The sequence below is a fragment of the Pleurodeles waltl genome, chromosome 7, assembly GCF_031143425.1.
Source record: "Pleurodeles waltl isolate 20211129_DDA chromosome 7, aPleWal1.hap1.20221129, whole genome shotgun sequence".
NCBI lineage: Eukaryota > Metazoa > Chordata > Amphibia > Caudata > Salamandridae > Pleurodeles > Pleurodeles waltl.
In genome coordinates, this window is record NC_090446.1 from 966,889,567 (window position 1) to 966,906,708 (window position 17,142).

General features: G+C 46.8%; 1 protein-coding gene across 5 annotated transcripts in view; it reads left to right on the forward strand.

The window, feature by feature from the left end:
* The window catches only part of CARD14 (caspase recruitment domain family member 14), a 469,582-nt gene that overhangs the window by 361,153 nt on the left and 91,287 nt on the right, over positions 1-17,142 (forward strand). For all 5 annotated transcript variants that reach the window (XM_069199720.1, XM_069199715.1, XM_069199719.1 and 2 more), the window contains one exon: positions 4,564-4,768. In XM_069199720.1, coding sequence (XP_069055821.1) covers positions 4,564-4,768 — 205 coding nt within the window. The remainder of the gene's footprint in view (positions 1-4,563; positions 4,769-17,142) is intronic.

Here is a 17,142-nt window from a genome sequence, read left to right on the forward strand (position 1 = left end):
AGTGCAGAATTATTAGGCAAGTTGTATTTTTGAGGATTAATTTTATTATTGAACAACAACCATGTTCTCAATGAACCCAAAAAACTAATTAATATCAAAGCTGAATATTTTTGGAAGTAGTTTTTAGTTTGTTTTTAGTTTTAGCTATTTTAGGGGGATATCTGTGTGTGCAGGTGACTATTACTGTGCATAATTATTAGGCAACTTAACAAAAAACAAATATATACCCATTTCAATTATTTATTATTACCAGTGAAACCAATATAACATCTCAACATTCACAAATATACATGTCTGACATTCAAAAACAAAACAAAAACAAATCAGTGACCAATATAGCCACCTTTCTTTGCAAGGACACTCAAAAGCCTGCCATCCATGGATTCTGTCAGTGTTTTGATCTATTCACCATCAACATTGCGTGCAGCAGCAACCACAGCCTCCCAGACACTGTTCAGAGAGGTGTACTGTTTTCCCTCCTTGTAAATCTCACATTTGATGATGGACCACAGGTTCTCAATGGGGTTCAGATCAGGTGAACAAGGAGGCCATGTCATTAGATTTCCTTCTTTTATACCCTTTCTTGCCAGCCACGCTGTGGAGTACTTGGACGCGTGTGATGGAGCATTGTCCTGCATGAAAATCATGTTTTTCTTGAAGGATGCAGACTTCTTCCTGTACCACTGCTTGAAGAAGGTGTCTACCAGGAACTGGCAGTAGGACTGGGAGTTGAGCTTGACTCCATCCTCAACCCGAAAAGGCCCCACAAGCTCATCTTTGATGATACCAGCCCAAACCAGTACTCCACCTCCACCTTGCTGGCGTCTGAGTCGGACTGGAGCTCTCTGCCCTTTACCAATCCAGCCACGGGCCCATCCATCTGGCCCATCAAGACTCACTCTCATTTCATCAGTCCATAAAACCTTAGAAAATCAGTCTTTAGATATTTCTTGGCCCAGTCTTGACGTTTCAGCTTGTGTGTCTTGTTCAGTGGTGGTCGTCTTTCAGCCTTTCTTACCTTGGCCATGTCTCAGAGTATTGCACACCTTGTGCTTTTGGGCACTCCAGTGATGTTGCAGCTCTGAAATATGGCCAAACTGGTGGCAAGTGGCATCGTGGCAGCTGCACGCTTGACTTTTCTCAGTTCATGGGCAGTTATTTTGCGCCTTGGTTTTTCCACACGCTTCTTGCGACCCTGTTGACTATTTTGAATGAAACGCTTGATTGTTCGATGATCACGCTTCAGAAGCTTTGCAATTTTAAGAGTGCTGCATCCCTCTGCAAGATATCTCACTATTTTTGACTTTTCTGAGCCTGTCAAGTCCTTCTTTTGACCCATTTTGCCAAAGGAAAGAAAGTTGCCTAATAATTATGCACACCTGATATAGGGTGGTGATGTCATTAGACCACACCCCTTCTCATTACAGAGATGCACATCACCTAATATGCTTAATTGGTAGTAGGCTTTCGAGCCTATACAGCTTGGAGTAAGACAACATGCATAAAGAGGATGATGTGGTCAAAATACTAATTTGCCTAATAATTCTGCACTCCCTGTATATATATATATGTAGAGTCTCCACAAATAGTGATCACGCTTTCCCTATATTGGATCACTGAAAAAAAGAGATGTTCTTTGACTTCCTTGTTCAATCCACAAAGTAGCTTCTCAACCTAAGCCTCTTATAGGTCTAATACCGGAAAGCTGGACCAGTTGCAAATGTATATGCCATCTTCTCTCTGTATGATTCGTGGGACTTTTCAGATGTGACTTATAGATTTGGAAATAATACAGTGGAAATAAAATCATGCACTTTTTAACCCCAGATGGCCTCTTGTCGCACCCTTGGGGCCAGATGTAGGTAGAAACGGGATTGCGACTCACAAATTGCGAGTCGGAGCGACTCGCAATTTGTGAGTCGCAATCCCATATACAGAATGGTGTCCCTGACACCATCTGCGAATCGCAAGGGGGTCACAAGGACCCACCTCATTAATATTAATGAGGTGGGTCGCAATTTGCGACCCCCTTGCGATTCCCTGCACTCACAGGGATGGTGGCCTGCTGGAGACAGCAGACCACCATGTCTGTGACTGCTTTTTCAATAGAGCAATTTTTTTTTTTTTTTGGTATTGCAGCCCGTTTTCCTTAAAGGAAAACGAGTTGCAATACACTTGTGAAAATGAAACCATTTGGTTTCATTTTTTCAGAGCAGGCAGTGGCCCATAGGACCACTGCCTGCTCTGAAAAAATATTTTTAAAGCCATTCACAAAGGGGAAGGGGTCCCAAAGGGACCCCTTCCCGTTTGCGAATGGGTTAGCACCCACTTCACATGGGTGCAAAAAGAAATAACAGGAATAGGAAATAACACCCCTTCCTATTTGCGAGTCGCATTCCCATTTTGCGAGTCGGTATCGACTCGCAAAATGGGAATGTGCATCGCGATGCGTGTTTTGCATGCCGCAAACTGCGAATTTTGCAGTTTGCACCATGCAAAACACTTTCTACATCTAGCCCCTAGTTCCTCAACAGCCTACGGTTTGCTGCAGATCAGTTAGGGGAATGAGAAGGAGTGAAAAGGTTGTAAGCGTCATGACTCCTACAGCCCTTCTTACTTTTTCTTCTTTTTGCGGTCTTCTTGTCCCTTGAAATCAGGCTTAGTAAAGTCAGGGATACTAGAAGGTAAGGGGGATGAGCTTCTTCAATCTAGCCATTCCACCAGCATGAAAAAACTATGCTGTAGTGTAGGTACCTGAAATAAGGATACAAGGAGTAACAACTAGTCAACGATCCCCAGGATGACAATTGATTCTAAAGTATGCCAAAAGGGATATTATCAAAAGCTGTTGAAACCCAACAAACGTGCAATGGAGAGGCAAGGCACTAGGTCACAAATCTCATCATAAATTGTGCCGCCACATTGTGCCTAGTTGGCATTCCTTTTCTGAACCACATCAGCATTTTTAATATAATGTCATATAGTTTTGATCAATATGGCAGATGGTCTTTCAAAACTATGGCAGAAATTTTAGCGCTAGGCTTAACACTGAAAGTTTTGAAAAATACTAAACGTATCTCTTAGGGCCAGATTTAGAGTTTGGTGAATGGGTTACTCTGTCATAAAACATGACAGATATCCCATCTGCTGTATTACAATGCACTTGTAATATGGTGGGTGGGACATCTGTCATATTCTTGACATAGTAGTCTGCTGTACTCAAATCAGGCCCTTAGTCTTTTGCAATATCAATAATGACTTCATCCATGGTTCTGGAATCTTGAACAGTTCTTAAATGGAATTAAAGAACAATAGAAAAATAGATGGCCTCACTTGGGTATGACCTAAGAAACCAATAATCAATCTGCAACAGGGTTTTCCTTAATGCTTATTGAGAAATCTTCCACACCATATTTGACAAATCTGTAAATATATGTGTCTTTCTTAGGCACAGTGATCCCCCACAAGCTTCCAGTTTTGACTGTCACTGTAATAGTTGTGTATTTGAGTAAATTCTTATAACATTGACAATTTTCCTTTCTGTTAATATTTACTCCTTATATGTAAACTCATTATTACTTCTAATATTGCCTACCTCATATAAAACTATGTTTCTTCTGAAGATGGTTTCCATATCCATTCAAAGACTTGAAGCCATTATATTTCCACCTCCCAATCATTCAACATATCTTTTACTAGTTCCTCCTAGATGGTCCCTCTTGCTTTTGGTCATTGCAAAGTAAAACAGTATTGCAGCTATAATCTGGCATAACACTAGAGGTTCTCTAAGAGTCATTGGGCTCAAATAAGGATTTGTTTTCCAGATCGGATGCAGGCAAGTTTCTAACGACTTAGTCTGATGTTGAACGATCCATATGGCATATTATACCATGTTCACAACTGATTGTACACAGCTACCCATGTCTTACTCCTGGCAGTCTATTCTGTACCAATACCCGCTGCTGTGACGTCTTCCATACAGCCAGTCCCACTTGCCACATCATATATCCAATGGCCTGGACATATTCCCCATCACAAGACATCCCATATCACTGGTACTAATATCTCATATCCCACCTCATTCCTCTGCTGTAACATAGCCAGTACACATGCTTAAGCAATCCTATAGCTTTGACTATATCCCCTGCCAGAACATTTAGTTATACCCTGTTTCATGCTGCCTGCCCTAAGATATTCCATACCCCTGTCCTTGGCAGCTGAAGCATTCTTTTCCAAAGCCCTGCCCAACCTCCCACTGCCACAGCATAAAATATACCTGATCTCCTGCATTACATATCCCATACCACTGCTCACATCTGTGACAAAACATAACACATCTGCCAGGATATAGTCCTAACCCTGACCCAGTCCCTTGTTATAATATAACTTAGACAGCAATAGTAGATCTTCACAAAACTCATGTTCCGAAATACACAACCCAACAAAGCATTATCCTTTCCATTGCCCAGACCCTGAACGGGATTGTCTTAAAATAAGCATTACTGTAAACAAACGGTAAAGTTGACAAGTGTTAAGTCTGCTGTATTTTTGCAATTTTTCCAGTACCCTGCGTACCAACCTAGGGCCACAACGGAGGTTTGCCAGGCGCATCCAGAGCCGTGACACCATTATCGCCTTCCAGGGTGACGCCTTACTGGAGCAACTCACTATCATTGGAGGAAATGAGACTGGCATCTTTATTCACCAGGTCACACCAGGCTCCGCAGCTGACGAAATGTCCCTATTGCCAGGAAGTCAGATAATGGCGGTAAGTGTTCTCTGTGACTCTATCAGTCTTGGGCTTTGTCTATACTCACACACAGCCCTGCCAATGCATCATAATCATAATCAGCATACCCCTTGCTATTCCTCAACATGACTAGTCTGCCATTCATGCAATGTACTTCAATCCAGAACTGCAGCAGCCTCTTCTATCCTAATTCTGCAACACACACATCTCTACAAGAATTTCTCCTTGATGAGGGGTGTGGCTTGGCTCACGCAGAGATAGCTGCTATCTAAAACACCTAAAATCCATCGTCCGACATAATCCGGCAGCCTCCTGCAGAGCCAGAAAGGGGAAAAGAAAGTGGAGCTGCCGGGACCTTGGAAACCTGAGTGGATTGTGCTGTGGACCCTTGATGTGCGATCCACCATTGTCAGTGGTGGGCCGCGTGTAAAGTCCGATTGGGCTGTGAGCCGAAGTCAGGGCTTGCCCGATCGGATATTGAGGAACCCCGGGAGCTTGTCCTACGGTTGAGTCGGGGCCCGTGGTCTGAGCCCTGGGTTGGGATCCAGGGGTGGAACGGCCCAGGCCGTGGCCCTACAGGACTGCCGGTGAGTGCGCCAGTGGTTCTTGTACACAAACCAGCACAACGACAGGCTGGGGGAATGGCAAGTAAGGGCCTAGGAGGTGAGTGCGGCCAGCCGCCTAACGATCGGAGGCCCCCAGAGGCCAGGCCTGAAGGAGTGGAAAAGCCCAGACCGGCAGGAGGCATGCAGCGGGCAGCAGGGCGGAGAAAAGGGGAGCTGACACATCAAAGGCCCTAGCAATAGAGGCTGCAACAGAGCGCAAGGCGAGAAGTAAACATGGCCAGGGCTGAGGCAGCAAATGCGATGGAGGTCCGGGCCCTTGAGGAAACGGGATTGCATGGACTCACAGGAGGGAGACCAATGGACTAACAACAGGGAGGAGAGGAGGTGAAGAGGCGAGACATCGGCTGTGGCCTAGATCCTGAGGTGAGCGGGCAGGACTGGTGGGTCTCGATGTACAGAAAGGGCCAGTGGACACTGTAGACCAGACCAGTGGAGTGAGGTGTATAAAGAAATGGCTCCCTGTTGCAGTTACCCCCCACTTTTTGCCTGATACTGATGCTGACTTGACTGAGAAGTGTGCTGGGACCCTGCTAACCAGGCCCCAGCACCAGTGTTCTTTCACCTAAAATGTACCATTGTCTCCACAATTGGCACAACCCTGGCACCCAGGTAAGTCCCTTGTAACTGGTACCCCTGGTACCAAGGGCCCTGATGCCAGGGAAGGTCTCTAAGGGCTGCAGCATGTATTATGCCACCCTAGGGACCCCTCACTCAGCACAGACACACTGCTTGCCAGCTTGTGTGTGCTGGTGGGGAGAAAATGAGTAAGTCGACATGGCTCTCCCCTCAGGGTGCCATGCCAACCTCACACTGCCTGTGGCATAGGTAAGTCACCCCTCTAACAGGCCTTACAGCCCTAAGGCAGGGTGCACTATACCACAGGTGAGGGCATATGTGCATGAGCACTATGCCCCTACAGTGTCTAAGCAAAACCTTAGACATTGTAAGTGCAGGGTAGCCATAAGAGTATATGGGCTGGGAGTCTGTCAAAAACGAACCCCACAGCTCCATAATGGCTACACTGAATACTGGGAAGTTTAGTATCAAACTTCTCAGAATAATAAACCCACACTGATGCCAGTGTTGGATTTATTAAAAAATGCACACAGAGGGCATCTTAGAGATACCCCCTGTATTTTACCCAATTGTTCAGTGCAGGACTGACTGGTCTGTGCCATCCTTCTGCTGAGAGACGAGTTTCTGACCTCATGCGGTGAGAGCCTTTGTGCTCTCTGAGGACAGAAACAAAGCCTGCTCTGGGTGGAGGTGCTTCACACCTCCCCCCTGCAGGAACTGTAACACCTAGCAGTGAGCTTCAAAGGCTCAAGCTTCGTGTTACAATGCCCCAGGGCACTCCAGCTAGTGGAGATGCCCGCCCCCTGGACCCAGCCCCCACTTTTGGCGGCAAGTCCAGGAGAGATAATGAGAAAAACAAGGAGGAGTCACTGGGCTGTCAGGACAGCCCCTAAGGTGTCCTGAGCTGAGGTGACTCTGACTTTTAGAAATCCTCCATCTTGTAGAAGGAGGATTCCCACAATAGGATTAGGGATGTGACCCCCTCCCCTTGGGAGGAGGCACAAAGAGGGTGTACTCACCCTCAGGGCTAGTAGCCATTGGCTACTAACCCCCCAGACCTAAACACGCCCTTAAATTTAGTATTTAAGGGCTTCCCTGAACCTAAGAATTTAGATTCCTGCAACTTACAAGAAGAAGAGGACTGCTGAGCTGAAAAACCCCTGCAGAGGAAGAACAGAAGACACCAACTGCCTTGGCCCCAGACTTACCGGCCTGTCTCCTGCCTTCCAAAAGAAACCTGCTCCAGCGACGCTTTCCAAGGGACCAGCGACCTCTGAATCCTCTGAGGACTGCCCTGCTTCCAAAAAGACAAGAAACTCCCGAGGACAGCGGCACTGCTCCAAAAGAACTGCAACTTTGTTACAGAGGAGCAGATTTAAAGACCCCTGCAAATCCCCGCAAGAAGCGTGAGACTTGCAACACTGCACCCGGCGACCCCGACTCGACTGGTGGAGAAACAACAACTCAGGGAGGACCCTCCGGCGACTCCGAGACCGTGAGTAACCAAAGTTGTCCCCCCTGAGCCCCCACAGCGACGCCTGCAGAGGGAATCCCGAGGCTCCCCCTGACCGCGACTACCTGAAACTCCATTTCCCGACGGCTGGAAAAGACCCTGCACCCGCAGCCCCCAGCACCTAAAGGAACGGAACTCCTGTGCAGGAGTGACCCCCAGGAGGCCCTCTCCCTTGCCCAGGTGGTGGCTACCCCGAGGAGCCCCCCCCTTGCCTGCCTGCATCGCTGAAGAGACCTCTTGGTCTCCCATTGAAATCTACAGAAAACCCGACGCTTGTTTGCACACTGCACCCGGCCGCCCCCGCGCTGCTGAGGGTGTACTTTTTGTGTGGACTTGTGTCCCCCACGGTGCCCTACAAACCCCCCCTGGTCTGCCCTTCGAAGACGCGGGTACTTACCTGCTGGCAGACTGGAACCGGGGCACCCCCTTCTCTCCATTGAAGCCTATGTGTTTTGGGCACCTCTTTGACCTTTGCACCTGACCGGCCCTGAGCTGCTGGTGTGATAACTTTGGGGTTGCTCTGAACCCCCAACGGTGGGCTACCTTGGACCAAAAACTGAAACCTGTAAGTGACTTACTTACCTGTGAAATCTAACAAAACTTGACCTCCCCCAGGAACTGTGAAAATTGCACTGTGTCCACTTTTAAAACAGCTATTTGTGTTTTATGTAAAAAGTATACATGCTAAAGTAATGATTCAAAGTTCCTAGAGTACTTACCTGCAATACCTTTCAAATGAGATATTACATGTAAAATTTGAACCTGTGGTTCTTAAAATAAACTAAGAAAATATATTTTTCTATAACAAAACCTATTGGCTGGATTTGTCTGAGTGTGTGTTCCTCATTTATTGCCTGTGGGTATGTACAACAAATGCTTAACACTACTCCTTTGATAAGCCTACTGCTCGACCACACTACCACAAAATAGAGCATTAGTATTATCTCTTTTTGTCACTATCTTACCTCTAAGGGGAACCCTTGGACTCTGTGCATGCTATTCCTTACTTTGAAATAGCACATACAGAGCCAACTTCCTACAAGGTGGGTGAAAGCCCCGACCACATGGCTGCGGGGAGACTGGCCACTAAAACAGGACTGTAGGGGAGGAGGACCTGTCACTGAGAGCCTGCCCAGAAGAAGGGGGGCTCCCTAAAGGCGAAAGGTTGCCGTGAGGTAGGCTTACCGCCCCTGTTAAGATCAAGATGAAGCCAAAGGGCCAGGCCCCCACACAATCCAACAAAATGAACAGATATGTAGTACAAAAGCAATCTCGTGCACCTAATTGGTCAGAGACGACCATGCCGGAGGAAGGAGAACCTTCACTGAAGGCCATCATGGTGGCGATATCGGACTTAAAAAGCATGCTGGAGCCCAAACTAGATCCTATGACAGTGGATGTCTCTTTCTTGTGAGTGGACTTCCAAAAAATGTCCGACAAATTATCAACTGAGGAATCAGACATTAAGATATAGCAAACCACATCCAAGAAACTTGAAGATCAAGTGCAATCCTTCACGAAGCAGACTGGCGTGCTGGCCGCCAGACTGGAAGATCAAGAAGGCGAGCACGAAGAAACAACATCAGTGTCATTGGAGACTCGGAGGGGACAGAAGGACCTAGTGTGGATCTATTTCTAGAGGACCTCATTGTCAACACACTTCGCCCAAAGCACATATCCAAATTCTTTTCTGTAGAAAGGGCACATAGGGCACCGATTCCTCCGCCGAAACCGGAGGCCCTCCGAGAACAATCATAGCGAGAAATTTCAGTCATAGAGACTGTGATTCTATCCTACAAGCTGCCCGTACGCCTGGATAATGCCACAGTGCAGTTTTTCCCAGACTTTACCCTCCAAGTGAAAAAACAAAGATGCAGTTTTGATGAAGTAAAGAAAGCACTCCGAGCAAAAGAACGAAAATACATGATGCTCTTCCTGACAAAGCTACGTGTTCTAGCAGAAGGCAGATCGTGGTTCTTCACATCCCTAGATGAAGCATGGGACTGGATGGAGGGATGGTGCCTGGTGGACCTACAAGACAGGACAGGAGAGCCAAGAGGACAACTAAGGGCACAGAAACCGGACAAGCACCCAGAGAGTGAACTGGACCATTCTGACACTGGGGCGAGGAAAGGGACCTGAACTTAGTTGACACACCAGAGTGAAATCGGAGGAAGGTGATTTTCTCTGCCTACTAACGAGTCTTACATTGAACAAATACACATTGATGTAGAGATCAGTGATAAAGGGGGGCACAGGAGGTAAATGCACATCCCCTCTTTCAAGGAGTGGAGGTGAGAGACTTTGGTATTGCAGTTGTTATGTGGGAGGCTTTCCATACTAAAGCCGACTTTAGGATATGAGAATATCCGATACATTATAGGAGCCATCTCAGTGGAGCTAGTCCACCCGTATCGCATCCATGTTACAGTTGGGGTGACAGGCACTCTGCAAGTTTTGGAGGTGGGCACTTTTAGGCCTACTGGGCAGGGTAGCAGGGAGGGAGGGGTATTGTTGGGTTGTTCAAGGGCACACTGTGTTGGAGCCCAGGAGCCCAATGTAAAAGTTTACGAGTTTTGCTCACTACATACATTGCAGGAATGGATCAGGGGACCCCTAGGAGATGGGAGGAAGGGGCGGTGGTTGCAAGGGATCAGGCAGTTGCAGACCCAAAGACTCAACCAGCCACATACTAACGACAGTTAGGACCCAGCCCCTGAAGGTCATGACGTGGAACGTCAGTGGCCTGTGCAATAGAATTAAACGGACATTGGTCCTACAATTTCTCTGTAGACATGCAACAAACGTGCCCTCATACAAGAAACATATCTGCAAGGAAACCACTGCAAGCCATAAGACCAGGTGAGCTACTACTTGGGGGCACATGGGAGATTCACTTCTAGCTCCAGAGGAGTGGGATTTTACTTAAAAGGTCGACACCCTTAAAACCAGAGCTGGTGAAGATGGACAAACTGGGGAGATTCGTGGCGATGACTGGGATCTGGAATGGGCAGAGAGTGAATTTCTGTTCGGTGTGCATACCACCGAAAATATAGGCTGACACCCTACCAACACTGGGTGCCGTACTGCTGGAACTGCCACCTGGCACCCTTTTCCTGGGAGGAGGCATGAACAACACTATGGACTTGACTGTAGATAGGCTATCTGGGGGCAAGGGAGGGGGTGAAACTAGAATACTTTCGACCTTTGCCAACTCGTTAGGCCTGACAGACCTCTGGAGAGCCCATAACCCACTTGAGAGGCAATATACATTCTGTCTGCCCCACACAAAAGTTTCTTACGTATCGACTATCAGTTTACACAACACATGGGAGTGGGATGTTTTAGGGACGTGGCACAGCTCGCACGTGCTGTCAGATCATTCCCCGGTGGTGGACACTCTCATTGCTACGATTAAAGATGCAGGATTACCGCCCAGAATACACCCCTGATATCTCAAGGAAGGAGACTTCCCTGACAAGTTACGCAAAGGGGCTAAAAGATATTTTGAGGACAACTTGGGAAATGTGACCTCGGAAGGTATACTCTGGGGAGCCTTCAAGACAGTCATTAGAGGGCAAGCGCAGGCATTAAATTAATAGGGGGTATTAAGAAGGAGCATTGTCTTTAATTTGAGACACTAGAAGGCGAGGTCAGTAAGTTGGAGGCCGAAATTTTAGCTGGGGGATCAATACATCTGCACCGTGTTATAGTCTCTTACTTAAACAGCAGGAGTTGAGGGACTTAGTGGAAAATAAGACACGCACACACACTCTGGCCACGCAGCGACGTCTGTACGATGTAGGAAACAAGGCAAATAAACTACTAGCTTGGCTAGAAAAGTGAGACCGGGATAGGAGTTGGGTAATGGAGATTAGAGACGAAACAGGCGAGCAGTGCACTCCAGGAGATGACATAGCCGAGGCTTTTGCCACATATTATGAGTGCATCTATTCTGCGAAGATGGACCAGACATATGCGGGCTGCTTGGAGCTCCTTGGAGACCTCCCACTGGTTGGGCACACAGCAGACGACAGGTATGCACTAGACCAAGACATAACGGTAGAAGAGGTATGGGGGGTAATCATGGATACTAGGTTGGGGAAAGCATGGGCCCCAATGAGCTACCGGTAGAGCTCTACAAGTGTATGGTAAATATTGTAGCACCGGATATGTTGGCAATGTTCCAAGTAGCTAAGTCAGAAGGTGTCTTACCTCTGGATCCAAGGTTAGCAACTACTGACATAATACATAAGGGGGGTAAGCCACCTGCAGAGTGTGGCTCATGCAGGCCTATATCGCTGTTAAACCTAGAAGTTAAAGTACTGGCTAAAATTATAGTGAACAGACTTCGACCAGGAATGGATTACTTGATCAATCATGACCAAACAGGTTTTATGCAGCACAGAAACACTGGACTAAATCTGCGGCGCCTATACGGGATCCTACATGAGACCGGTACCCTGGGGACAGAGGAGGCGGCATTGCTCAAGCTAGACATGAGGCTAGCCTTTGACATCATAGAATGGGCCTACTTGGGGTAGTCCTAGCAAGACTGGGCTTTGGCCACAAATATGCACATGGATCCAACTGTTGTACAGCAACCCATGAGCGCAAGTGAGAGTCAACGGGGCGACTTCTCGGCCATTTGCCTTACACAGGGACATCAGACAGGGCTGCCCATTGTCCCCGTGGCTGTTTGTCCTGGCACTAGAGCCGTTAGCCACCTGGGTGCGACAGGACCCTCTTGTGTGGGGTATTCCAGAAGGTGGGGAGTGGGAAGCAAGGATCTCCCTGTATGCGGACGACACCCTTCTATATGTAACGAAACCCCGTCGATCCATAGCCAGATTGCTGCACATTTTCCAGATTTTTGGAACATATTCGGGGTATCAAATAAATTGGGAAAAGTCAAAAGTTTACCCATTAATGGACGGAGAGTTGAGCATCCCGGCGGAATCCGTAGCCCCGCTGGAAAGGGAGGAATTCTCCTACTTGGGAGTTTATGTTACAAGACACCCAGAGGAATTTTATAAAAGAAACCTATACCAACAACTAGAGCATTTCCGCAGAGATGTGTCAGGCTGGCGGAGGCTACCGCTCTCTCTGATGGGTGGCACTGCTCTTTTTAAAATGATGTCGTCCCACGGCTACTATACGTGGTCCAGAACACGCCCTATAAAATACTGCCGACCTTCTTTTCCAGGTCAATAAAGAGCTGCTCTCGTTACTGTGAGATAGAGGCAGTCCTCGAATAGCACTAAGTGAACTGCAGAAAGGTGTATTTGAAGGGGGCCTAGCGATACCTCACATACAAGCATATTATTGGGCAGCGCAGTTAGTTTCGGTGAACGGGTGGGCATTCGCGGATAGGGATGAGCCGGCATATAGAGTAGATCGGATGGGAGGGGGAGGGCACTTATCGGTGCTCTATGAGAGAAAAAGAGAGGGCTGGCTCCTGAGCCACACGGAGACAGTGATACTTGCATGTAGAGAGGCTTCCAGGTTCCTAGGATGGGAGAACAGACTCACAGAAATGACCCCTCTCTGGACTAGCGACCAATTTAGCGAAATCTGTAGTTTGAGCAGGCTCTGTCGTTGTGGTCTAATAGGAATAGACCATCTGGAGGACATATGGAGGGCTGGGACTCTGGTTTCCCTAGAGGACCTCAAGAAGGAATACACAATGGGGACGAAGATAGACTTCCAATACCTTCAACTGAAACATGTGCTAAAGAAACATACAGGTGGGTGAACAACTCCCGGAGTCGGCCCCACTTGAAGACCGGCTGTTATCGGAGCAGATGCCGGAGAAAGCAATCTCCCTGAATTATAAAAAAATAAGGTGACTTAGGAGAAATAGAAGAGGAGGGCTGGCTAGAGGCCCTACAGAGCCCACGTGTAGTAGGAATTAGGGCTCGAGTCCTTCTAATACAACTCAGAATCCTACATAGATCAAACTACTCTAGCTCCTTGTTATTCCATATGGGCCAAAGTGAATCGGCATTGTGTAAGAGAGGGTATGGCATGGAGGGCTCCTTTTTTCATATCTTGTGGAGCTGCCCACGTATACAAGACTTCTGGCAGCAAGTGGTCTGCATCATGTCTAAAGTTACGGGCCTGACAATTCCGCTGGAGGCCTGTTGGTTAATCCTGCATATAGCAGCCGAAAAGAGGTGGCAGCAGTGCCAGAGGATGTGGCTAATGTTAGCAGCAGGGTTAGCTAAAAGAGATATAGCGAGGGTGTGGGGTAAGACCGCAACACCAGAGATACAAGAATGGGAAAATAAGTTGGACTGGTGCCAGCGAGCAGAACAGGTGATTTATTTGAGCCAGGGGTGTCCCCAAAAGTATAACAAAATCTGGTTTCAATGGGAAGCCTATAGGAACAGATGAAGAGCCGAACCCACCGGAAAAGGAAAGGAACAGGGACTTACCAATCATTATTACAGAGGTGGGCCATAGCATATAGCATAGCTTGCTGAAGGGAAAAGGGCATAAATCCAAACTGTGATATTGGATAGTTGATACATTGCAGACTGGTCTGTAACTGTGAGACATGATGTGATCCTCTGCAACCTTTGTATAAATGTACTGTGGGGAGCAATTGTTGATTCCAATAAAAAGAATTACAAAAAAAAAAAAAAAGGATTTCTCACTGCTGACCCCCAGAGTTGTCGGTTATACCAGCACTACAATCCACACACAGTTCTGCAAATGTACCCCAGTCTTTTCCTGCAGCGTTATTTGACATTGCATTACTGGGAACTATACACAATGTGAGCCTAAAACCTGCTCTGCTGAACCCCCTCTTGTTCCAATAATGAGACCTTTACATATTCTGTCAATAAACATCAATCACGATCCAAAATAGATCTTCCCAAATGTAACTGTACCTGAGGGTGCTACGATACTCGCATTTGCCTGGTACTATATGAACTGGAACCAGGGCTAGTGCACTCAAAAGGCAAGATACGGCAGTCACCAACAGTGGTCCCTTGAAAATACTATACAATTTTCTTCTCCCTTTTCAATGTAGAGAATTCTTTAAGAACATCTTCCCCAGGAGCTCTGATGAACGCAGAGACTCGTGTATTGAAGGAAAGCACAAAGTCGTCAGTTATGTGCCTGATAGAAAACTCTCAAGCAATAAATGCAGGAGCATTGAGAATCTGACACACAGTGACCGCAAAGTTTGCTTACCTGATAATCATTTTGAAATGGCATAGGAGGACTAGTCCATGTCAAGGAAGTTGTGACTTGTGGGAAAAGTGCACACCATAGTAACTCATGTCCTCTGTGTCCTTCACCGACTCCAGTCACACAAAGGCCCGTATTTATACTTTTTTAGCGCCGCATTTGCGCCGCTTTTTGACGCAAAAGCAACGCAAACTTACAAAATCCAATTGGATTTTGTTAGTTTGCGCCGCTTTTGCGTCAAAAAGCGGCGCAAACGCGGCACTAAAAAAGTATAAATATGGGAAAGGGTATATCTTTCCAGCACTCGAGCATGTGGAGAGCACCCCCAGAAGACAAAATAGTATTAGGATCATGAAAGACAGGAGGGGGTGAACAACGGACAGTATAATTGAAGAGATTGAAAGATTAGTATTATAGGAGATACTATAAAAAATCATAGTTCTATGAGACCGTTCAGTCCTAGGAGAGGGACTTTCCCCAAAGATGAATTACCAAGGGAAACTGCAAAATAACTTTCAGGATGTGATATAACCAAAAATGTATTTTTTGAATGGCTTGGCTAAACCAGGTGTCAGCCTGAGACCTTATGCAAAAAAAATTATGATTAGCAAATTGCATCAATGGGGTTTGGTTTTGATATGATATTAATACTTATTTGACCCCATACAAAATAACTTTTGTAGGTGCAAGAAGGAATCCAATGGGCTATGGAAACTTTGAGTACTAACCAACTTTTGAGTCGAGCCAAACAGCTTCTTCAATCAAGATGTAAATAAAGTCCACGTCCCAGTAATTAGGGCTCACTTGACTACTAATGAATGAGGTGTAAAAACATTTTAGAAAACAAACGTCCTGATTGAAAAGCAAATTTGAAACAACAATAGGAGAAAAAAAGGGTGAATTACAAGAGAAATTTGGGCCCATATTTATACTTTTTGACGCAAAACTGCGCTAACGCAGTTTTGCATCAAAAAAATTTGCACCGTCTAACGCCATTTGGATGCGCCATTCGGGCGTCAAATTTATACTTTAACGTACGGCGGCGCAACCAACAGGTGGGAGTCATTATTTCGTGACGCACACAGCGTCGGTCTGTCGTAAGGGAAACCAACGTAAAAGCGACGCAAATCACTGTGGGTCGATTTACGACAGCGCAATCGTGAAAACGCCGGTTTTTTTCACGCAATTGCGTGACATTTTTGCGCGAAAACTGCACTTTCAGGAGAGGAGACCCAAAATGGGTCCTAGATGCCCCAACATACCCCAGGAGGATGAGAGCAGACCAGGAACCAGCCAGGAGGAAGCATACAGGAACCAGGACATTTAAAAAAAAAAAAGAAAGTGTCGCTTCAGTGCAGAGGAGCAGGAAATCCTGGTGAAAGAGGTGACGGAACACCAGCACCAACTTTTCATATCCTCAAAATTGCCACTCAGTAGGAGAGAGGCCATCTGGAAAGAAATTGTGGACAAGAAAAACAGTGTGGCTGAAGAACGCCGGACAGTCACCGAGTGTAAGAAACGCTGGCATGACTGTAAACGTAGGACCAAAGAGAAAATGGCCAGGAACAGGAAGGCAGCAATGCAGACTGGAGGGGGGAGTCCAGCACAACAGGAGGCCCTGGACCACATGGAGGAGATGGTCGCAGCCGTCATCCCGGAGGAGATCGTCACAGGGATTCAAGGACTGGACAGCGCAGACTACCACGACACTACGCACATGCAGGGTAAGTCGCATGGGGAATTACAATGCAATAATGGGGACTGTAAGCAGGGGGGGGATACCTACTACACAATGCATGTAACTTAGCACATATATGAAGTGGCATGGGGAAAGGGGCACGGCAGGGGGGAATGCCCAGTACTGACCAAAGCTGGGGCACGACAAAATACAACAACAGTCCCACGGGGACATCCTGTAATTACAACAAGAGAGTCAAGGGAAACCAGTGACAGGTGGGAAGGACACTACCCCGAATCCACATCCAGGCACTTGTTTTGCAAAAACTATTCCCCATCAACTAGGTCCCTACCTGTAATGCAGTAGCAAATACAACAACTGCAACTTAACTGCCACCACAGTTGACAATAACACCTCTCATCTCTGTGCAGCTATAGTACCAAATGGCAGGAACCCCACCCTGGAACATACATACCTAAATTAGGGGGTGAGGATGACATCTGCAACTACTCCTAGAAATAAGACAAAGGTACCAGTACACTCAAATGCTGAATGTCCATAACTGACACATACATAAGCCTAAGTAAACAGCAATAGGAGCCACACAGCACTAACGACACACACATGCTGCATACGTCAGGGTCCCTCACGTGCCTGCCTAACAAGGCTACATCACAAATGTCATACTGCTCAGATAACAACATTGACGAGGGGACACAGGCAACTGGTCAATGAAACACATCTGCACAGTCTAACCAAAAAATAGGACATTCATACGATAAACAGGCCAATCCAGTAA